The 26,596-nt window shown below is 28.6% G+C and overlaps 1 protein-coding gene across 1 annotated transcript; it reads right to left on the reverse strand.

The window, feature by feature from the left end:
• Window positions 1-7,375: 7,375 nt before the first annotated feature.
• On the reverse strand, window positions 7,376-19,066 carry LOC113556098. The gene is made up of 4 exons (XM_026960839.2): window positions 18,610-19,066; window positions 12,433-14,514; window positions 11,973-12,365; window positions 7,376-10,046 (listed from the first exon to the last, which is right to left on the reverse strand). Exons 2-4 carry the CDS (start codon window positions 14,471-14,473, stop codon window positions 7,579-7,581), a joined length of 4,902 nt encoding a protein of 1,633 aa, XP_026816640.1. The 5' UTR covers window positions 14,474-14,514; window positions 18,610-19,066; the 3' UTR covers window positions 7,376-7,578.
• Window positions 19,067-26,596: the final 7,530 nt, after the last annotated feature.

The following is a 26,596-nucleotide window of genomic DNA, read 5'->3' on the forward strand; positions in this document are numbered from 1 at the left end:
TCCATAGCGTCGTCGATTGAAATACAAATTACAAATAATATAAAACTATACTACTATTTTATTCTAACTAGTTCAATCCGTTGAGTTACTAGTTCAATACTCAATTGCACTTTTGACGTACATTTTTTTTCAATTGGTTAGTCTACATCATATGTCTGCTTGAAAAATGAATGAGGATGTATGTTATATTAAAATATATGTTACCTAGGTATATGACTATATACTAATTCCAAAATCGTCTATTTCGCAGAGTGTATAGTGATTTTTGTGTGAAGGCGTTAACTGTACAATTATGCTGTAAGTACAAAATAGATAGTTTGTACTAGTTACAAGTTAGTCAAAAATTTGAGAACCCATGACTTTAATACATGTAAGACCTAATAGCTATTTTTTTTAAATTGGCAAAATCGAATATCTTTGCATGCCTTTAAAATAGTTAAAATATCTTGCACACTTATATTAGCCTTTCTATACTATTTTTTCGACTCTGAAAATGATGAAGTTACCCATGTACAATTTTAAGATATGGTCATATATTTTTTAATTTATTAAATATATAATTAACGAAATCACAGCCACTGTCTATAACTATAAAATTGAAGATGTTTCAATTTCAAATTGCAAAATATTGGTAGGTTTATGTTTTAAATCAAAATGATAAATTCGGAGTACTTTGAAAGGCGGGTAAGTTAAAGTAAGTTTCCAATACTATTCTCAACAATTACGAAAACAAAAAAAAAAAATTATAAAATAAAAACGGGAATTTTTACGATAAACCATATTTTAATAAAATTGATTTCTTTATTTTTCCATAATTTAAAAACAAATAACCTTGAAAACTTGAAATTTTCACAAAGTAATTAAATTATCATTTTTCTTACAAGATATAATTTTTAAAATATTTTGTTTCTTTTTAAGTTGTTTGTATACAATAGAAATTATATATATATATACATAGTAACATTACTAGCATGGAGCTCCCACATAAGTTGTAATTCTATATTTGTATAAAAATATGAAAAATACATATGCACAATTTTTTACATACATTTAAAATTATACAATTGACAAAATTGGTAAAAATCGCAAAAATTTGCAAACTCTTTGAAAATGTATTAAAAAAATGTCTTTATGTCTAAAATTTGATAATTTTTTTTAATTCATACTGGAACTAAAATCAAAAAATATAATAAAATCACAATTATTTTTATAAATATTTAAAATTCAAATTTAGTTTACATTTATTTAAAGATTAATAACAATGTTAGGTAATTATTTTGTTATAATTCAAAAACATTATAATTTGTGGAGACTTAACATTTTTAAATATATTATTATTTATTGTAAATGTTATAGTCAGTAAATTTTTTTAAACGTGTAGACATTGGCGTGTTTACAAGATGGGCCGACTAGGCTCGGGCCTACCCAATTTTTATTTGACTGTATGGTTCCATGTGATAGGAAAAATCTTCCCTAATAGTTATAAACACACTTACACACTACAGAACAAAAGTGGCCTACCCAATTATTTTATGCTGGTCACGCCACTGCGTGTAGATTAATTATAGGTCATTACATATTTTCAGTACTTGAATTAAGAAGGCACGGGTCCCCCTTATTTTTAAAAATATTTATACATACCTCTTCTAGTTGTATACTCGTATATTAATAAATAAAACATTTAAATACTGAGTTACGCACATTGGCATATTTCATTGATTTTCATACTCATATTAAGTATATTTAATACTTTTAAACATTTATTTTTCTTTCTTAAATGACTTTACTTATGTATTTTAAATAATGTTGCATATAAAATTCAATATTACTTTAAGTAAGTATTTATTGTCATGATGACAATGTCATCGACACAGTCAAATATTACGTAATTTGACGACATAATATTATAATATATATATATATATATATATGGTTATTTAATCCATATCGCGATAAATACCGAAAATATCTTATCGTCGAAAGGTTATCGACCTAACTTATTGTAAATATAATTTTTTTCAGAATTTTAAATTATTTTAATTAATATTATAATTATTATACCTATTTAAAAATTATTCATGCATATTTTTATTGTCTCTTATAAATTTCTGAACCCTATCAACTAATAATATAATAAATCAATAAATGGAATGTTTTCAAAAAATAAAAATAAATCAACCTCCTATATTATAGCATTATGCTATTAGTAAAAAAAATTACATTAATAGCAACAATAGAAATATCGAATTTAGTGATGATTCATGGTTATTCATAAACATGATATATCATTAAATTCAAATTCAACACATCGATTACAGTGACTAACTCGACACTTACTGTCCAGTTGAATGGTATCTTTGCCCACTTTATTTTTCAAACATAAGCTTTCGTATTTTTGATATTTTCAGTTACTTTTACGTAATAATATCTTCATTGGTCAGGCTCTAAGTAAAATTTAATATTTTTTCTAGATTCTTGATCTAACCGTTTTATTTTATCTTTTGGGCGTTTATTTGTCTAATTCAATAAAAATAATTCATAGTTTTCTTCAGTTAAATATTTAATGGATTAGTACTTATTAGTAATATTGGATCATATGAAATTACGGAAACATGTTTTAAATTCAAGATGGTTGAGGTTTCCTGACTGCCGGTACATGGTGATACTAATACTGACGTATTGAAAACACTTTGCTGATATTTTCGCTTATCTGAAAACATTTACAGACAAAATTTGTAATACGTGTTAAAAATAATATTTTATTACCGATAAATGATAAGTAGATACGCGAGTTACTCTGAATCTATGTAGACAATCTACATACTATTACTATACATAGCCACATAGGTACCTAATAATGTAAGACGTAGGTAATATGAAATATTTCTTATTTATATATTATATATATATATATATCATATATGTATATTGTATAAAAAATATAATATATTTTAGTAAAAATACTTTGTGAGTATCCGTAAATTACACTATTTTATAAGTATTTTAAAAGTATTTTTAATACTTTTTTACAAGACTGCTGAAGAGGCATACTAGATGTCTAAATAAGTAAAAAAAATAAATTTCAAACGATGTTTGCACAAAAAGAGTATAAATTTTAATGAGATTTATTTTTTGTGTGTCAATTAAAATTATTTTTAAAATAAATACTTGTTGACTACTGCTCTAATAAACAAATATATAATAGTTTAACATTTTCAAAATGAGATTTTTTGACGGAAGGGGGGCACATACACCCAATAATTTGCCTCAGGCGTCAAATGAGTTTGTTACGGCTCTGCCAGGGCCTCCTACTTTTTTTAATGAAATTCAATAAATATATTATTTTTAATAATTTTAATTCATAACTATTAAATATGGAGAATGCCTACATAGAAAATAGAAAAAGATACGTAAGTACATAAAAGGCAATTAACCATTTTTGTTAGTAATAATTCTGATAAATCAAATTTTAGTGGATAACACTCTACATGGATCGTGGATGTATTTATACTTATTATACGTGTGCTGTTTAGAAATGCAGACTTGTTTATCAAAAACATATATATTTAATTAAAACTTTTATGAATTGTAATTTGTATTATTTGTAATAGATATTCAATAATGGCAATATGACATGCGAGAACACAATAGAATGATAACACATATTATCCGCCTATACCTATATTATTAATATTGACAAAAATTAAATTCTGAAACTTTATACTTGTGTATTGTGTGTATATTATATTTTAGACTTTATTACTAAATCGCCTAAATCAAAGTTCTAACAAATAGTTTCGAGACCTTATCAATAATACAATAATGACAATAGTTGTTACGTTATCATAAAATTATACAAGAAAATGGTTTCACACAAAAATTAATCAAACACTTATATTATTTACTTAAATAATTAAAAAACCAAGTGTATTGTGGTTTGTGTATAAACGATAAATAAGACAATATTTGCTATGTCATACCTATCGGTTTGTAATGTTTATATTATTTCTTATAAAATTAATACAAATTAATATTGTATTAAAATCCATTAGATACTTACCTATTTGATACCGTTCAAACTTCAAACTTAAATAACATTTACATTTTAAGTATAGCGACAAATGTACCTATTAATTTTACTATGATAATATCGGTTTTTTGTGTATGTACCATAATTGTACAAACATACCATAAATACTTACCTACACGGTTACATGTTTCTTATAGAATGAATCCTTTAATTTTCAATTTCAATTTATTTTCTGGTAGAAAATTAAATGTATTTGGAACTGTTACAGGAGGTAAAAACTAAACATTCTCGGTATTTATTTTTCTTAATAACTGCCAAAAGTAAAATAAAATCAGTTTTTAATAAAATGGAATTTTTTTCATTTTATTGTAGTTTTAAAATACCTATATAACTGTATAGAATATGCTAAAATTTTTCACAGTTTATTACACAATTTTCAATACATGACATCAATTTTAAAATTGATAGGTATATATAGCTCTTTTTTTCTATGAATTTCTAAAAAAATTTTTTTACTCAATCAAAGTTTGTAAATTCATTATAAACTTCTTCATAATAGTAGTTTATTCTGAAACAAAAATATCCAAGAACATTTCTTTTTTATGACACTTGAATTTAGATACCTATTTAAAAGGAATTGAAAAATATATAAGTATATAAATCAATCGATAGACCAATTGTCATAATACTAATAGTAAAATAATTTAATAGCAAAGTCAAAATCATATTATGAAATAAATTTAGTAATATATTAATATGTATATGTATATATATATATATATATATATATATATATAAACATAGGATGACAAACTAATTTTGTTCAAAATTATTTTTCTTTTACAATAATTTATCATTGAATTCAAATTTAATATATACATTATACTATTACAGTGACTTAGATTATTCAATGACAAGGCACATTTGACATCTACTGATGTACGTCTATACTGCAAAGTAGTTGCCCTTTTTTGTTTATATTAATGATATTAAAAAAATGTATTTTGTTTTTGATTAAAATAATTAATATTATAATAAGACATAAATATTTTCTCGATTATGACTGTAGGTCACGAGTCCAGGGGGTTCAAAAAATATATTTTAAAATGTTTATTTTAACTAATAAATACCGAGGAAATAAAATAAGACCATTAGATTAGGCTGAAATATACAAATATACAATAATCATTTTGTTTGTTACAAGGAAATTTTTTAAAGCCACCAAAATAGAAAAAAACTTATTTCATTCATAACTAATACTTAAATACTTATTAGTTATTACCTAATATTACTAAACAACTCATAATTAACCAATAATAACATACATGTATATTAAATTATAATATTACCTAATATAGTAATTTTTAATTAATTTTTGTGACTTAATGGATACTTAGTCGAATCTAATTTAGAGATGTTTGACTACTAGGTTTGGGTAAATATCCTAAATAACTTTTGTTTTAAATATTTTTGTAACATTATTAAATGCTATTATATCCACCATGGAATAATTATAATAAACTTTATTTTTATATCTAAGTAGATATTTAGTATTTTTATAATGAAAGAGTTCTTATTAATAAAACCGAGTAACTCTCTCGACATTTATTGAGTAAGACACTTTAATGGATATGCTAGTTAGAATTCAATAATATAATTTTCAATATAAAAAATAATTTTAAGCAGAAACAGTTATTCATTTTCTATTATTAAGAATTTGTTTATAAATATATTTATTATTTGTGCTACTCATTATAATAATAAGTTATTTTTCCATAAGTTAATATATAGGTTGAACTATTTTTAACAAAATCATTGCAGGTTATATATTATTAATTTAAAACTTATACTAATTATACTCTGTATATTCTCATTATACCTAACTGTTATGCGAATTAGAAGCGGAGAATTTCTGTTTTTGTCTAACACACATGGGATGTAAGAATTTAGATGTGTTTTTATTCTAACTTATGCGTTGATCTATAAAGCGATACCTAAGAATTCTAAAAACAAATTTACTCTTAATCTACTAAAGACAGGCTTTTTCCAAATTTTTTATTTTATACCCCTAAATCCAAAAAAAATCATATTAAAAAAGGAATAGTTAAAATATTATTTCAATTTTTGGAGAATTTAAATCAAAAAATTAAAACTGGGAAAGTTGATCTCAATTAGATTTGACAAAAAGTTAAAATTTGTTTTTACAATCCTTATCACCTGAGTAGATCAAACAGTATACATTTGAATGAAAACACGTCTAAATTCATACATCCCACATGTGTTAGACAAAAATAGAAAATCACTGCTTCCAATCCCAAGTTTATTGTATACTAATTTACATGAAATAAATTTAAGTTTCTATGATTTTTAATTTTGACGAAAACATTTGAAAAAATAATTATTTATGCTTTTTGGTGATTAGTTATCTGAGATATCAACAATTAATTCTTATTTGAATTTATAAGCATATATTTATGCTATAAGACAAACATAGTTGTATAGAGTGGGTGTAAAAATTAATATTTTTTTTAAACAATTTTGATAATATAATAAAATATTTTCAATTTATTACTAATAATAATAATTATTATGTGTATTATGCATATTAAGCTTTAAAAAAATGTAAATTTATTGTATAATCTTACATTTAGGTATTAATTTCTATATAATATTCATGTACATTAAATTTTTTACAGTTATTGTAAACCTAGTTATTCTTTATTCATTTCTAATCATATTAAATTAGATATTTTTATGAAAGAATCTAGTTAATAATATGTATATCAATACAAAATAATATTAATCTACCAAATAAAACAGACATAAACTATGTGTTTATCCTATAAATTGTGATGATTATTATATTTACATTTAATGTTTAAATATTAACATAGTATTTTAAATCAAATAATTCAATTTCCATAGTTGCAATATTTCATGTTATTTTTTTCAATACAAGCATTGTATATTAACAGTTTATATTTTAAAATTGCATGAATTACTTTATAAAATGAAAAATTTTAACCTATCCTACATATTAGAAACATACTATTATTTTATATAATATAAAATTGATAAGGTCCAACGTATTATTTAATTATGTACAGCAGGTATATACACAGGTACTTTATAACATACTAATGTAAATAAATTTGTAATGCCAATATAATTATTATAATAAAATTGATTGTTCTTCTTTAATTTTTATTATTAATACCATTAACATTTTACATTAGATATATTTTATATATTTATGAATTAAGTTTATAAGTTGAAAAAAAAATAATGTTATAGTTGTAACAAAACAAACAAAAACACACACACACACACACTCACACCATTGTTTATGATTTTTATAGAAAATAAACCAGATACATTATACTTAACTCTAACATGCATGTTATTTTTAAAATTATAGGACATAATAATATATTATGATTATAATATATATGCATAAATAAATTATACTTCATACACAATACAAAATTGCATTGTCTTCATCTTCTAAACTATTGTTTTACACTGTGAACATTTAGTAGATGATCACCTTAATCTTTTTTATTTGGTTGTGATTTTCGTTTATCAGTTTTTTGTTGTTGATGAGCAGCCATTGCAGTAGCAGCCATTATGAGCATTTGCTGCTGCTGATTTTGATGCAAAGAAGATGTTGTAGAAGAAGTAGTAGTAGTAACAGTAGATGTTGCTGTTACAGACATACTACTACCATTACGCTGTTGATGGTTTCGACTTCTGCCTCCACATAACATGTCTACGATTGATGCCGATGCAGAAGCTGTTGAAACTGCTGCTGCATTCCGGCGTTGTAGCTGTTGTCTAACCGTCATCGGACCAGAAGAACTAGTAGCAGAACTACTGCTGGTTGAACTATTATGAGTTGCTGCTGACGAACTACGTTTATGTTGCTGTTGTGAGAGAAGTCTCGATGAATTAGTAGGGACAGAAGTTGTAACAGGTACAATTGTAATTTCCAAGTTAGTCGCAGGAGTTGACGGTCCTGTAGTGGTAGTAGAATGGAATGGTATTAAACCTTTTCGGTTTTGCTGATTTTGTAGGTTGCTGTTCATGATTGTTGATGTTGATCTTTGTTGCCTAGTGGTGTTTGATGCTGTGGACGGCTTAACAGTAAGGTCCAACAGGGCCGCTGTCTGTTGTTGCCGGACTACACCACCATTTTTACGCTGTCTTTGCTGTTGCCTATTATTATCACCAATAGGATTTCTATTTTTAGTATTACCGGTCAATAATACGTTATTAGTGACTGGTTTGTCTTCGTTAGGCTTTTGTTGCTGCTGTTGTAGTTTCAGTGAATCAATTGCTCGATTTATTTTGTCATGCAACGCTGCTGCTGCTGCTGCTGCGGTATGCTGTTGGCCACCAATAGTACTGTGGTTCATATTAACTGATCGCCGTCGTTGCTGATGGTGATGACTCATTGTTACCGAGGTTGTTGAAGTGGAACCACTTCCTGGCGATGTCTGTCTTTGATGAGATATTTGCTGTTGATGTTGCTGAGATTTGTTTAATAGGCACACAACATCAGGCGTTACGGTCATCACTACAGAATCTGAGTCTGAATCTAAATTTGAATCATCGTCAGTACCACCGTGGCATGGTTCGTTCCGAACGCCACCATTGAAGTCTTCATTATTGGTGGACAACAATGATTCAAATGAAACACCACGCCGTCGAAGCTGTTGTGAAGTTACTGCAGCACTAGCTTCTTTTCCAACACTATTTCCACTGTTAGTAGTTGCATTTAAAGGTACTGCTGTCACTTCCAATCCACCCAATCGCAAAGCATCTACCAGCCATCTACGCTGTCTCTCTTCGTCTTCTCGCTGTTGTCTTTGCTCATCATTAAAATGTTGGTGTGAAACACGTCTTTGGCAAGCTACCATAGCTGCTGCTACTGTAGATTTTTTGTATCGACCATTATCATCAGATCCATACTCTCGGTTGTCATCGTCATCGTCGTATTCTATTATGACAGGTGGAAGTGGTGTTTGTTGTCGTTCAATGTTATTATTTCTTCGCTGAGAAGTGACCGGTAAAACTGTAGCCGACGCATGGATTTTTTGCCGATTTTGTAGTCGATTGTTGAATTTCTGTAGCTGTTGGTGAGGAGAACTATTACTAGATGGGACTATGACTGGCATAATAGATACCGAAGGTGGTAAGTGATGATGTATTATTCTAGTTGTTGAAGATTGTAATGATGAAATAGGTGGTGGCAGTCGCCTGTTTAACGGTTGTAGTTTTTGTTGTTGCTGTTGAGCAGCGAGGATGTGCTGTTGACGCTGTGATTGGCTAAGCTGATTTAATTGTTCCAATTGTTTAGATCGGTGACTAGACTGCTGTTGTTGCTGCGGCTGTTTAGGTCTTGGATGTGATTGCTGTTGCTGGTAAATTACTCGCGGTTGTTGATTCTGAAGTTGTTCTGTGGTATATACAACGCGGCGACGTTTAGTCGGTTGTTGCTGACCAGGTTGCCCGACAGCTGTCGCTGGACGCTTGTTAATCACAGCTGCAGATACAGTAGTAGCACCGTTAATTACGATCATATTACCGGGAGATGATGTTGAGATAGTTTTTTTGTTGCTATGATGAATGTTAACTTTTGTGGTGGAATTATTCTTGTTGGCAGTTTTAGATACTACTGTAGATGGTGGTGGTGCGCTATCTGAATCTGAGGTCGAAGCTTCAGTAGTGGTGTTTGTGGCAGCATCGTTTGTCGCAGAAGACGCATCATCGGAATCGGAATCGTCTGAATCGTTATCATCGGTTGATGACGAATAATTCATTCCCACTGTCGCTCCACTGGCTCCATTTTGTTGTCGACTGCATTTCTTCTTAAGCTTTCGGCGTCGATGACGTCTACGTCGGTCGTCGTTGCTGTCACCACCACGTTCTAGGTGACGTAACCGACGGCGCACTCGGTTCCACCGGAATGACATCCAGGATGCTGGATGAGAAGGCCACCCTTTGAGTTTAGGCGCTGTAAAAGTAATGATAAACATAATATAAATGATAATACAAATAATTTATAACATCACGATTATAATAATAACAAATACTAAGTATTTACATATATTTGTAACTATATACATTGATTCGTGATAACCCGAAGTTGAAGGGAGATAAAAATTCGCTTCGAGATATCTAACTCAAATTCATGATATTAATTTATATTTCTAAGCCTCTAAAGTCTAAGGGAATATAAAAAAATTCGAATTGACAAGTTTTTCGAGTTATCGTAACTCGACTGTATTTATATATAAACTAGTAATTGAAAATTCAAGAGAAAAAATAAAAATACAACAATGTGTCTCAAAAGTCCAGTATCACCCTTAGAATCTCAGATCATTAAACATGTTAGCAAAACACAAATCTCATGATTAAATCAATCTCGATTAGAACGCTGATTTTCGTTTTAAAATTAATTTGTCGGTAAAAATAATTTATCTTTAAGTATTGTATCTTTTCTTATTCTATGTAGTGCTCTATCACAAATTGTAAACGTCATTCTTCATCACTAACATAAAACGATTTGGTTTTGTATATCTTTATTTTATTTGGTGTAAAATTCTATGAGCGCATAATTCATTAATTTGCTTACTAACTTCAAGTTCTATGTAACAATAATGTAAGGATTATTTTGGAGATACAACTACACTTCTAAGACGTTTATGATATGGTCAATATTTTTTGCATTTATTGCTCAATATGACCTATTTAACTCATTGATATTACAAAAAAGTTTAAATACAATTTTTAATAAAATTAGAAAATCAATGAAATAGGGTACTTATTTATACGTAGTACCTAATATTTATGTAAATTGGTCAGTTTTTAATTATTTTTCTTAAAAACACAAATAAAAATAATATCCTTCTTTAAAATTTAAAAAGATAATTTTTTTTAAAAATATGCATTTTTGAAAAATAAATTAAAAATGTATGCTATAAGTACAATTAGAATTTTTTGTTTTACTAATTACACTTAAATACATTAATTTGCACGGAAATACTAAGGCCTAGAGACTTTTAGGACACAGTGTATAGAATATACAAAAAAATATCTGCTATTTTTAAATTAAATTAAAAATTGACTTTGATTCAATTAAATTATAATAACTAAATTTCAGTTAAAAAAAAAGTACTTATTTGTTAGGTAATATTAAAAAAAAAGTGTATTGCTATAAAATTATAAAAATAATGTAATAATTTATATTATATTTTTCATATAATTCTTGTTAAGTTTTAATTACATAATTATGTATAAATTGTTTCAATAATATTTTATTTTATTAATATATAATATAATATTTATTATCTGTGCTATAATTTAAATTTGAGCTCAAAACAATATTACTCACATTTAGATAATTTTTATAACAGTATACATGATGTATAATATTATACTTCATTAACCATTATTGTTCAACTAAAACGAATAAATAATAGAAATGAGTTTAAAAATAAAATAAGACAATAAAAATGTGTTATCACATAATTAAAATCATTTAAAATACAAAAGGTTCTAATTGTTAGAATAAAAAAATAATTAACCAAAAATATAATCATTCTATGTATTCTTAACATTTTTAATTTAAATTGTTAAATCCTTTAAAATACCATATAAAATTAAAATTCATCAATTTACAAAGCCAATTGTTTTTAATTGTTGGCATAAACACTAAGATACAATTAGAAATTTTGGGAATTCTTTCAAATTTTATAATATTGATCAATAATAATGTTCATGTTTCTAAACTTTAGCACGCTAATTGGGAGTACACATTTTCTTAAACCTTGTCTTTGCTTAAGATTTATGAAATTATACATTATTTTAGTTTGTATTACGTGATTACTAATAATAAATACTAATACTGGAATAAATATGACAATGAATATACACATACCCATATGGTTGACCAACACTGCAGTGTTTTGCTGATGGTTTTGTTGTGCATTAAAAGGTTCCAACAGAAGTTCAGCCGGATAATCATATGTGTCTCGACAAAATAAAACTCGAGTCATAGAATCTATTCCACGGTATGTGGGTGTTATCAACTTTTCTTTATCATTATCTATGACAACAGCAGTATTTCCCTTGTTCATTTGCTCTTCACGCTTACGTTGTAATTGTGCTCTATATCGGCAGTATCTAGAGTAGCTCATAACCACTAATCGTTGTTTTATACTATTACCACCACTAACATTGCTTTTCATTCTTTTATCATTACGTTGGTAACTTTGACGACGTTTACAACAATAGCAGCAGCATTTTTGATCATTGTCCTGCTTCTTTTCAACTATAAAAAAAAAAAAATATTAAAAATAACAAAAAATGTCATTAAATCAGATATAGTGTGTTAGTACCTTTATTAATCACCGCTGATACATTATCATGATGATCATCATTTTTCTTAGCAACAGTACTTGTGCTATCACCATTAACCAATGACCAATGATTTAAACGATGACGCTGACGATGGCAGTGCCGATGATGGTAAGTAACACGTTCACAGTGCTTATTGTGAATTCTAGCTGCAGCTAAGGGAACATGTTCTGCTTCTACAGCCTCGTCAACAGTATATTTTGAGTAACAACTACTGTTACTATTGTCGAGGTTTTGCTTTATTGGTTTACTACCATCGACTACAAGATCAACAGCTGCTGTTAGATCTTCTTGTTCCTTTTTCACCTCGACTGGAATTACAGAAAGTAATTCTTCTTTCATTACCACATCGTTGGTCAGAGTCGATTCTAATTTCACTTCATTGTTTTTATCGTCTGGCCAAGTTTTTAATTTATCTTTCTGACATTGTTTTACATCACCCTTTATATCCGTTACTAATGATGATAATTCCGATAGTTGTTCATCAATAGGTTTCGAAATTTCTATCCTGTTGGATTTTTGATCATTAGAGCTATTTTCATTACATTCTGATTCCGATGACTCATCATCAGACTCTGTATCTTCATTTTCGTCATCATCGTTCATTAGTCCACCACGAACCCATTCGACAAAATCTTCAGCCCGCAATACTAATCCCGAACAACCGGATGGCAGTGTTCCTGACGAATGACTTCCACTACCATATCCATAATCGTCAACGCTACCGCCACCGTTGTAGATAGATCCTACACCACTGCTGCCATTAATAAAAATGTTACTCGGCCATCTATCTGCACCGCTACTGGCATTCCAAGTGTTGATCTCTAGCACTTCGTCTTCACCATGTACACCACCAAGTCGACCGGCGGCCGTCTGATCAGGCATCACGTATAATCGAACGCTGCACAGTACGTTTCCATGATTATACTGAGTGTCTGGCGACAAAAGTGGAACACTCACAGAGGTAGGATCCGACGGTGTAGCTGTAGATAACCTATTGCGGTTGTACGGTGACGGTGACGGGAGGTGGTTATCAGACGATGCTGCAGCTGCCACTGCGGCATAAGATTCTGCAGCCTCAAGTTTTTTAGCTGACGGCTGGCGAGTGCGTCTTGGCAAAGTTCGACGACGTGGTAATGATGTTGCCGAATCATCGTCGAATCCACCACTAACACCGTCGTCATCATCTGAACTGGCCATAGCACTACTATTTATCATGGTATCTGCTCTGTCACCGCCGCCATTAGATGCCTCTGTTAACAATGCAGATGGCACAATTCTATTACTATTACGTTTCTTTAGTTGCAACGAAGACGATGGAGCTGTTGTTGACGTTACCACGCTATCGTCACGCCATAATAACTCCAATTCACCAATACAAACAGATTGCTGATAGTGATGTTGACGTCTCTCTGCTGCCGCAGTAGTTGTTTTCGATAATTTTTGGGAGTTTTTTCGTTGATGTCTTCGCTGCCGCTGCTGCTGCCGGTCATTACTACTACTATTTCTCTTGCTATACCATGGGCGGACAGCATAGAAATGATTCATGCGCACAACAGACCATTCAGAATGAGACGATGAAGAAGACGATCCATCGTCACAGAAACACAATTCGTTACCGGCATCATTATTGGCACAACAACATGATGACGATGAATCGTAAGACTCGACAGCGTTATCACTTTCATTGTCCACCCCTGTCATAGGCTTTTTCCATCGCCGTCTCTTCTTTTTTGTTATATCATCACGTTTACGGTAGGCTAACTCACTGTAAAATGTATACGGCCCGTGTGTGGCCAGTGGCTCACCTACCAGACGTAGAGTGGTTAACATCTCGTCCTCTTTCGACGGGCCGCCTTCCTTTTCTTCATTATCATTATTTTTCTTACGGTGTTCTAGTGAATCAGGCTCAGTCTCTACAAATGTCATTGGAATGTCCGCTTCGGCAACTTTTGGTGACGTCTGCTGCTCCTCAATATTTTCGTCACCAACAGCTTTGACTTCATTATTCACGTCGCTCATTGAGTCTTCGTCTGCAATAGTTTCAATACTGCCGTTTTTAGCTACACATGAAATAAACAATAATCATTATTTACTTTAGTAAGTTTCATACATGGTATATAATATAATATAAAAATATTTGTGCAAATAATTCCCTTTATTAACTATATTATAAAACTTGTGTTTAAAGAGGTAAATATATTGTTTGTCATCTTTTAACATTCCGTTGGAAAAAATGTATGTTATGTTAAAATATTTTTTTATATTTATAGTTACTTCTGTATCCTTTATTTGTTTTTTATCCATTTATAAACATAGAGACAAAATTAAAAATAAATACCATTATTAAAATATTTTATCTCACAGACCCCATTTGGACTAAACAAATATATTCCAAAACAAGAGGTAGTCATATATATCTTTTTTTATGCAGGTATTAATATTTAAAGAAGTAAAAGAATTATGAAATGGATGTTGTATCAGTAATCAAGAAAAGTTTATGTTGAATATTATTGAGATCTAATTTAAGTAAAATAATCTTATGAAAATAATGCATATTGATGGTACATTTTTGGTAGATTTATTACATTATATATTATAATAACATAAATTATTAACATTTATGTACAAGATGTAAAATATAATATCTTGATGCCCAGCTTATTGTTATATGCAATATATACACGAAAATATGTAAAACATAAGAATATTTGTATAATAAATAGAATATTAATTATGTACAAATTTACATTGATAAAATGTTTTAGCATATTATATCTACCGCCTACTGACAAGACAACTAAGAAAAAATGCTTATTCATTTTTGGTATAGATTAGAAAATGTATATTTAAATAATTTTTTTTTTTTAATTTGAAGTATTGAAAATACCGCATTATAACTAAATTAGTACAATGATATAAATACATACATATACGTATAATATATTATAAATAAAATAATAATAATAATAATAATAATAATCTAACACTATTACACTTGTTTTAAAATTTTAGACAGATACTAATAAATAAATGTTTATAACTTTTGTTTATAACTTAACTCTGAAAGTGTTAGACAAAAATTAACTAGTTAAAGAAAGTACTGATTAACGTGTAATATATTGATCATAAATAAAATAATGGATTAAAATTAAATAGATAGTAATTAGTTTTATATAAAGTACTTTTAATCATAATTATAAGAAAAATTACTAAGTTTTAAATTTGAATTATATTCATTAAAATGTATTAGACATTTATTGAATAAAAACAAATATTAATATTATAAATTAAGCTAATCTGTACCCCATATACATAGTACACATGTGTCCTACATGAATTTAATTTTCAGTTTTTAACTGTATTTATGGTATTATTAAGTTGATAAAGTGTTTAATTAAATTAAACACACACAAATATAATTCAACACGTAAAATTAAACTTTAATTTGGATTCGTTGGACTCAATGAGTAATATTTTAAAACATATATTATTAATTATTTACCTATTAAAAGTTTATTTAAGTACTTATAATGTATTTCTTTGAATACCTAATGCAAGTGAAAAGTTAACTAATTTTGTTTTGGATTGTAGATAATTATACTACTGCATTGAAAAATAACACAAAAGAATAATAAATGTGAAGGTACTTAATTTCAAGTTATGTAAATACAATTTTGGAGAATAGAATTATTTTAAATGGTAACTTACTTTATAATAACATATTAACATCAGAATAAACATTTAGAATGCAAATTAGACTAAATTTAATATCACAAACACAGAATATTTTGTAATGTTAAAAACTGTGACTTTTTTAAACACTCTCTTTTTTAACAAATACAATGTTATAGTTAATATATATATATATGTGTTAATTTTAGCCAATAGCGTGCTGAACGGTTTATAGTATAAATATTATTATTAAAAACTTTTTATTGCACTAAATCTATAGTCCAGTACCCAACTGAGGGTAAATCTCCAATTTTGGTCTCTAGGCAAAAAGCTTACTTCAACACGCCACTGATTTTAAATGATATTTGTATACATTATGTTAAAATATCTCAATAAGAAAAATCTCTATTTGCAACTAAGGTTACATAAAAATTACTAAATATTAAATCATTAATTTAAACAAAAAAAGATTCAAATTTAAAAAATTAATTTTTGTTCTAATTCCTAAAAGTAAGAAAAAATATTATTTAAAATATATCATTTGAAATTTAAAATTATAGGATTACTTTACGGTAAATTTTGTTTTTTTTTTTTTACAAAACATAATATCATTAATTTAGAAAAAAAATAGCATAAAAAATAATTTATATATTATTTATTCAAAAAATAAATAATACAGTGAACCTGAACTAATAAACCTCTAAACAGTGGACAGTCTTGGTTTGGTAGTTGCATTTTTGTCTACTATTCAGACTTCAAAGGGTTCAGTTTATAGAAAGTTTAATAGTTTGTTCCCCAAAAAAATATACACTATTTAAAGTTCTGTTAGGAAAGGTTTCACAGTACTAGATAAGGATATTAAAAACATGACAGTAATAGTTTCATTTCTTCCACAATTTTAATTAAAAGATATACATAATATTTTTAAGATAATTAGTTATATTACTTGTCTATAAATGCAATTATAACCATTATTTTTCTGAGAGCAACAGGCCTTATAGTTTTTCTTAATTAATCTATATGAATAGTTTTCTCTTAAGACTATACTAGGTTTATAAACATTTTGACTATTATTTATAGTAAGTATACATTTTTATCAACAATTATTTACCCTTTGCTGAAAGGGTATAAAGGGATGCTGAAGTTAATTTTTAATTTTATCATTAACTTAAACCAAGTTAATAATATTTATTAAACATTTGTATGAATATTTTTATTATTAGTTAAATAAATGCTTATGACATCACTTCGTTATCAATATTTGTGGATGATTTTCTAACATCGTTAAAATGGAATGATATTTTATTAATTGATTAGAATTATTTTAAAAACTATAAAAGAATTATGAAAGCACATAATTTAGAGATGTGTGTTTCTTTTACAAAAGTTTTCATAGTAAAATTACTATGAAAAATAAGTTGGAAATAAATGGTGTAAATACCATTGAATATCATACATTGCAATATTTTACGGAATGTAAAATTTTAGATTACTAAAATTCTATTTAAGTTTGATTTTGCGTTACACAATACACAAATTAATACACGGGATCAGTGGTGGATTGAGCATCAAGCAAAGTAGGCAGTTGTTTAGGACGCCAAATTTATTCAAAAAAATGGTGATAGATTATAGTTTAATAAATATTATATTAGTATACTATTTTCTTGATTAGAACAGTTTATAAACATATCCCAATGATTATTGTTTAGTATCAGTCTTTATGATTTATTGTTTTAGTAATTATGTTAAATAAGTATTTAAAAATATGTCATCTCGTTGATAAGTTTAATGGGGCGGGAAAATAAAATTTGTCTAGGAACAGCAATTGTGTAATTCCATCTCTGCACGGGATACATTTTTAAAAACCATTACGTTTTTTATAACCTGACCTGAATTTAAAGGATACCAGTACCATGTATAGAAAATATTACTGTCCTACCGTACGGGGACAAATGAAACTCCTAGTATATAAACATTACTTCCATTATGCAGTTTGTACTTAAAATATTTGGTAATTGAATTAGGAGGAAATTATACTTATGATATCTAATCTATGAATTTAGGAACCTTGTATAAATAAATAGCATAGAAAAGTACCATAAAATATTATGTTTTCTTTAATACTCTGATATTATAAGTATTTTTTTATTCTTATCTTAAATTATAGCCTATAGATAAAAAATTCTTGTATCCAATTTTCAATCAAATAATGTATACAATATTTTGAAGCATATTAATATAAAGCAATGGGTATAACTTTAAAAAAACTTATCATCCTAAGTTTAAAAAAATTATATTCATAAATTTTATTTCAATGAAACAATGGAATTCACAATGTATTCAATTTAACGAATTGCAATAAACAACAAAATGTTATAATATTTCTTAAGTACAAGCGTTATTTTTTCGAACAATATTATGAATGATCGGTTATCACAACAACGAATAAAAAAGTAAAATAATATATTAGTGTTAAAATATACCTGAAGTAATGATGTTTTGATGTTAGTGTGAGTGATCGTTTTCGTGTCAAACGTCGTCCATCCTGTCGGTGTTGAATACTCGTAATAATAAGCTCGTAGGCGACAAATCGAGCCGAAAAACTTTTGTATCTGAAATCGGATCGCTGAGTTGCTTATTGTTTAATATTTGCCGAGAAACAGGAATTGATTAATCAAAAGAGCGTCGAATAATAACAATAATAAAAAAAATAATATGCGTGTGTAATACGACGCGATACACATACACGACTGAATAATAACATCAATTTAATTAGTCACCATCGTCGATTTACGCGTAAATTGTCGTATTATAATAATTAACGCGAGTGGAAGTATAATTTTAAACTAGTGATATTATTTTTTTTTTTCTGTTATCGGAATGAAATTTATTGTATACATTATTATTATAGGTTCACTATCGGGTAAATAATATATTTTAATAAAATAATTATATGCGCGCGCGCTACAGTGTTCCTGTGTGTGTGTGTGCGCGCGCGAGTGTGTTCGGGTGCGCGTGCATGCGCGTCTGTAAGAGCCGAGCTTGTGCGTGCGTGTGCGTCCGTGAGCGTATACGAGTGTGCGTCTGTGTTATAAAATACATAATAATATTATAATCTATATACCAATACTACGACAACAAGTTTGACTAACGCACTAACGAATGTATATTGTGTACGGCGGCGCGGCGGGGGAGGTCCCGGACACGAAAATAGATAAATAATGATAATAATAATAATAATAATAGTAGTTAATATTTTGTAGATATTGTTATTGTTATTATTTTTTCATGGCGGTGTTGTGGAGGTTGACTTTATAATACTCGACCGTGTAGTCGGCTACCTATATATTGTGTGATAGCTGCAGCAGCGGCGGCGGCAGTGTAGTGTGCGCCGCTGCCAACATGGGAACGACTTGGGTTGGAGGGCAGTAGGGACGCGCTAACCAAATGAATGTATAACAGTAAAATATTATATATACTCTATATATAGTGCAATAATAACATGCACGTAATGTCGTACGTTCGTACGCCGCCGTGGCGGTAGTAGTGAGTGGCCGCCGCCGCTTCTACTACTTTGTTGTATACATATAGCAGCGGTAGCTAGCTGTAGCGCACTAGCTCCGTACTATGTCGAGCTAGATGGTTTTGAGCGCGCGCGGGTCTGGGGGCGCCGACCGCCGCCGAGCCGCTGCGGACCGATCCGCGTAGCGCGGCGGCTGTGGTGGCGGTGGGTGGTGTTGATGGCTGGAAACGGAGGGCCGGCGAGTGGTGGAGGAGGAGGCGGCGGCGGCGGCGGCTGTCTAGCTGCTACGCGTTCAGTGGACTACGGTAAGAAGTGAGAACGACGACGACGACGGGTGGCGATGGATTCGGCCGCCGCCGCCGGGGAGAGAGCTATTAGGAAGAGGAGTCTAGCTTGCTGCAGGAGAGTGAATTTCGATTTCGTCGTCGTCGTCGCCGCCGCCGCCGCTCGTTGGTGGTGGTGGCGGCGGCGGAACAGTGGATTGGAGGGGAGAACACCGCCACCATGGTCGCGGCGACGGGCGCCCGTCGCTACCGCCTCCGCCACCGCCGCCGCATAGTTGCCGATGACAGGAGCGGAGGAGAAAAAGATTGCTTTTCCCGAGATTATGTGCATATACTACACTCGCTTGTATATGGTACATAGAAATTATGTGTACATGCATATAAAAATATGTTATATGTCATCGAAAGAGGTTTTTTACGTACAAATACACATGGTTGTGATCATATTTATAATATACAATGTTATATTACATTATAATGTATGTATGTATATATAATACATATATACAGTAATACAGACAAACAGTATTATATTTTAAACTTACAAATACACACAACATACACAGTCCCACGTACCTACACGCACACACACGGTCACTGATATTTTGTATAAGTGCTAATGAACGTATTATATTATATATTATATTATATTATATTATACTATTTAATATTATTTTATAATATATACGTTGTAATATTATATTATTAATAATTGTATTGAATAAACTTGCTACTTACGCATATACTATTAGGTATATTAGGATATTAGCCAATAAAGCTATATAAACCTTATATCGAGTGGAAGAAAACTAACAATAGTAATTATGATTTTATAAAAATTTAAAATTGATTTGATGGCATACATAGATACTATTGAATTTGTTTTCACTAATATATATACCTATATATATATATATATATATATAAATTACCTATATTAACCAATGTCGGTCAGCTGGCGAGACTTGTAAATTCTATATAGGTAGCCTCACGAACATGTATTTTCCACCGATAGTACTCAAAAATTTTTAATCTCGTAACCAAATTCATAAGAAAAAATGTAATTTGATTTTTAGTTCAACGTCTGAAATTATTAAAAAAAATATAATGTATTATTATACTATTATAGCGCAGTATTATTATAGACTATTGTATGTATATTTTTATAATGATGGGCGTGCGCAGGTGTGCGCAGGTCTTTATTTTTCTTGGTAGTGACTAGGGAACAAATTAAGGGGATATTGGGAGGGTGGGGAGGATTAGCCGCTCAAAATTCAATATCTTTTGTACAAAATCAAAATTATACTCTAAAACATAACTGTAATTTATAAGGCATAAATATTTAATCAATTCAACTTGACAACAACGATTTGACCTTTTAAAACAAAGCAAAAGTTAACATTTTAAATATTATAAAATAATAAATAATTGTTCAAAAAGTATATCATAATTTTGGCAATAATCAATATTAAAGCTGATAAATTATGAGGCTATATAATTAAAATATTATATTCTATTATAAAATCTGTAATTATTTTTAATCTATTATCTAAGTAATTATAACTAATGGCCTTTGTAGCCCAGTTGTTAAAAAGATCAATAAAAACTAAGAGGCATACAGTTATGTTAAAAGTATGAGTAATACAAATATAAGCCGCGGTTTTATAAAATTATTAAAATTAATATTTATTTTAATAAGTAAACAGTTAATAATTTTATCGCAGCAATTTTTATACTTATATTTGTATTATTCGTTTTAATTTATAATATAAACTATAAATTCCTAATGTATAATGATTTTTACCGTATCATGCAATTGATGTGATGTGAATAATTTTAATCTCATAGTTATTTGTTGTTAGTTTGTCAATTTTCTAATTTATTTTATATGCTTCATCAAATTATATGACAAATCACATATAACATGAATGCATGATACTGATAATACACGATAATTAAACATTTAAACATAATAATAAATGATCAGTGATCAAAGGTCAAAATAAATTGATTTTTAAATGTCAACATTACTAACATTACTAGGTTTCTTCGTATACATAATTTTCATTAAATGAGAATTCAATACGGTGCGTTTTTAAGTTCATTATAGGCGAGTGCATATCGTGTAAATGTGTGGCGTGTGCGTACTAAGTGATTACCTATTAATGTGCGTGACCGACGACTATGGAATTGTAGTGAAAAATAACAGAGCGATCCTACACGTGTATCCACATTCTATATGTCAAAAAGACAACACGAATATTATTTATTTTTTATCTAGAATATCAATATTTAATTATTGTAGTATTAACTAATTTATTTATCAGATATAAATTCTGGAAACATATTTGATTTCGTAATGAAATATGTTTAAAAATTACTTTTTTACATTTTTAAATTAATTTTTTCACTTCTTTAAAAATTTGAGTTTTGATAAGAGTTAAATTTCAAAATAGTGATAAAATCGTTTTCAAGTAAACTTCATAGCAAATTTATTTATGTTTTTTGAAATTATATATTCATATTCAATAACTATAGGATAGTCGGTACAATTGGCATAAGATAGATCTGTTATTGGTAGAAAATACAATCGGGATTGAATACCCTTAAAATAAAATTCTACAATAAATATTTGGTATAGCATCTAAACATAAAATAAAAAAAAAATGTATAGATACATTTCCGCCTCAATTAATAAATAGGAATCAAAGAACTTTTTTCACTTTCAAAACATACTGATGTTTATTAATTTATAATTAAAATTATTCAAATAGGATATATTACTAAATTCAACTGTCTAAATATAGTAGCAGATATATTCCAGCTAGTTTATAGTGGCATACTGGCATATTTTGAAATTATATGATTCTCTACTTTTTAGTTGTATTATATTGTTATAAAAATAAATATTTACATTTCTTATCAACTATAATAGTATAACTATTAACTATACTATATTATTTGTTTTGCCTTGGACCTTGTTCCATGGTCGTATTTAAAGGTGGAGAAAACAGGGAGCTGTTAATCTGGGCAGTGGCTAATTAGTAATTTATTATTACGAGATGTAGTTGTTTTAATAATCCTCTCATAACTTTATTCACTTATTTCCTACACAATTAATATTACTCATATTTTAAAATTTTTTCATTTGTTACCATACTTTATTATATAAGTTATTACTTCTAGTATTATAGCATAAAATAATTAAAATATAAATACCTTAGCCGTATTAAACATAAAAAATTATATCATATCTTCCACCATAATTTATGATTATATAATTTAAGAGGATGTCAGCGTAATATTTGTTTTCTCTTTCAGACTCACGTTCAATAAAAAATGCTTAAAATACCTAAAAACGTTATCCAAGACTTTTGAGTAATTTTATCGATCTTTAGAGCAAAATTACCTATTACAAAAATTATTAAGGATAATATTTTCAAGGGAATGACATATCGGTTAACGGTTTTATATTTTATTGTTATTTGATTTTGTATTCGACTTAATAAAAATAAAAGTGATGTAAATTTAAATGATTTTAAATTGTTTTCAGACAATATTCAGACAAATTGATATGTCGTACCCTCAACATTTTTATCCTCTATCGTTTTTGCAGTAATGGGTGATCACTGATCTCCTTCTTAAGAACTTTGTGACTCAGAAAATACGTAATTTACAGGAATACGAGTTACAATTTTAACTATCATTTAGTTTTTATATAATTACAGTTTTTTCGAGCCCGTGATGTTATCCCAAATGTGGATATGGCTTCGCTTACAAGTTACAATATCTAATATATCGGGAAGTGATATTATAACAACTTTTTTAAAAAATCACATAAATTTGATGTATGAAGCTCAAGAAGACACGAAGTACTTTTATCAGTTTTATCCTGCAGACAGTGACGCCATTTGAGTTTTATAATAAGTGTGCCAAAATTTAAGTAGGCTAATTTTTTTTTATCAGGCCACTTTAAATAGTAAACACTACTAAAAAATAGTAAATACAGATATAGTTTGTGTGTAAGTCGCTTGTATGGGGTTAAACTCTTGAATGGTATATTTTAATATTTAATGAATTCAAATTATTAATTAATAATTTATTTGCCTTGGGTATCCAAAAATATTTAGTATAGGTACTAAGTTTATAAAGTATAGGGATACAAGACGTCCTCTTTTCACCGGACATGTCCTCTTATTAAGCTTAAATAAAAACGTCCAGGGATGTTTTTTCAATATTGGAAAATGTCAAGGTTTTTCATGAAATGTAAATTTATTAAATAATCAAACCTCGATATATCGATATCAGTACATAGGTATTTATATAATATGTTCAATGTTCACAAGCGAGATTATGGTCATAATCACATTATTAGAAAAACAGAAAAATATTGATATTGACAAACTACCTATACCCTAATGTACCTGATTAATATTATAATTTATGCTATGATTTTCTTTATTTTTATTATTTTTTTATTTTATATTTACAAATATTTGATAAATACTATACAAATAAAACAGCATATTATGATAAAAATGTTAGTATTTATTTATTTCTAAATTACGAAGAAATTCTATAGTATTTAATTTATTTTCTTAAGTCTAAATGTCAACTAATAAATGTTTACAATTAAATATAACTTATACCTAATGATATATCATGTATATCATATTATCATTGCAGTAGGTACATTATAAAAAAAATAAAATGTACCTATTAATTATTTTCATAATCTTGAAAAAAATGTCCCATTTTATTGTCAACCATAAATGGTAACCCTAATAAAGTACTATTAAAGTACTTATATTTAATCAATGCAATTTATTCTAAATAAAATTAATATTTTATAATTATTTATTAACATATTATAATAAATAATAATACAATATTCCATGAAAAATACATTAGTTTTTATTTTAGAAAATCTATCTACTAGCTGCTTTGTCTAAATTTATTTTGTTAGCATCTTCTTTTTCTATCGCTATGACCATTGAATCACTTAATCGTTTGTCACCCATTGAAGATATTATAATATTATACTAAGTGTAACCGTAGGTAGTCTGCAACGACATCATAGAAATTTTAGAAATATAGGATTATTCTGAATTGTAAGCATAATTTATTGTATAATGGAATAGTGGAATACCCACATACGCCGATACGTATCTATTATATATTTATACTATATTTTATTATACCACATTTATACATCTATTTACTAATGAAAAAAACATGACCTGGATAGTTGGAAATAGCTTTGATTAATGATCATAGACGTATAGTTCGTGCTAAAATTTACTAAGAATCTAAAAATATATTAATTATTATGCATTATTATTTATTACCTATCTATACATACATACATAATAATATTATATTATACATTTATATTTTGTACCTACGCGGCCACGCATTATAATGGTATTCATAACAATTAATAATACATTTAAATTTTTACTCATAGGGCCATGGGCTGTCGCCCGTGCACCGTAGGCGCATTGTAAATTTTAATCCAGGCCAATAAGACTCGGAAAAAAATAGGTTAGCCAAAGTATACCCTACGCCCCCCTCAAATGGCACCCCTGCCTACAGGATTATAATTAATTACCTATATCTTAATAATTAACGTATATCTAATAGTTATCAAAAACCCAACAATACTTAGGCATTTGAATCGGTGTCTACTACGTTTCGTTTACGTAATCAAAATTTGAAACTAAAACAAAACCAAAAATGACTGAAATGTATAAATGTATAATTGGATATATATGAACAGCGATTAATTCTGTGATTATCACAAATTGTTATCGACGATCACTAAAGTTTGTATTAGGTATTTATAATTTTATAATTCATTTTTAAGGTCACTGGAATTTGTTACAGTAATCAAAACTTTTTTTCTAAGTGTATATTATTCGTTATTAATGTCTAATATTAATAAACTTCAGAACCTGCATATTATTAATTCTTTATATAATTATTTTAGTTATAATAAATATTATAAATAAAGATTGTCCTTTTATAAAACCGTTATGTATTATACTTTTTTTATACAAAGAAAGTATACTGATTGTAAGTAAAGGATTTCCCCTTCCAAACAATGGCGGCTTTTAGGGGGGGCATAGGGGCTATAGCCTCCCTAAGATATCTTACTCTTTATTTTGTCAAATATTTTCATTGATTTAATTATTATATAATATTAATGTAAAAAAAATATTACTCTCCCCCCAGGCAAAGAACTAAAGCCGCCCCTGCTTTCTATTCACACCATTTACACGGGTACTACAACAATCAGCCGACACTCGGGTATGCGCCCTCCCGTTTCTAGGAAACAACGCAAACTTACCAGCTACCAATGTAAGCGCGTCGCCCGTACAGTGCGTAATGATTTCTATCATAGCGCTAGCTTGTACATTTGTACCGCGGTAATTATAACTTATTAATTATCACTGCAACGATCACAGCCGCCGACGGGCAATAAGAGCATCACTCGACTGTACAAGTAACTGCGGTTAATGGTCAGCACTCGGCAATAAAACTAAACGTCGGACCTATGGAGCAACGTTATCTCGAGCGTCGACGGTCGGTGGTGGAGGTACCTACCTGTCCGTCGTCGCGTACGGACGACTACGGAGGCGAACTGCCGTCCGGAACCGGTGC

Source organism: Rhopalosiphum maidis, chromosome 3, assembly GCF_003676215.2.
Source record: "Rhopalosiphum maidis isolate BTI-1 chromosome 3, ASM367621v3, whole genome shotgun sequence".
Lineage (NCBI taxonomy): Eukaryota > Metazoa > Arthropoda > Insecta > Hemiptera > Aphididae > Rhopalosiphum > Rhopalosiphum maidis.

Excerpts from the sequence above, each read along its gene's own strand:
- LOC113556098 (XM_026960839.2), bottom strand. The coding sequence starts at position 14,473 with ATGAGCGACGTGAATAATGAAGTCAAAGCTGTTGGTGACGAAAATATT. Across the intron at positions 12,366-12,432 it reads ATCAGCGGTGATTAATAAAG|TTGAAAAGAAGCAGGACAAT; the intron begins GTACTAACACAC and ends TTTTTTTTATAG. Across the intron at positions 10,047-11,972 it reads AGTGTTGGTCAACCATATGG|CGCCTAAACTCAAAGGGTGG; the intron begins GTATGTGTATAT and ends TTACTTTTACAG.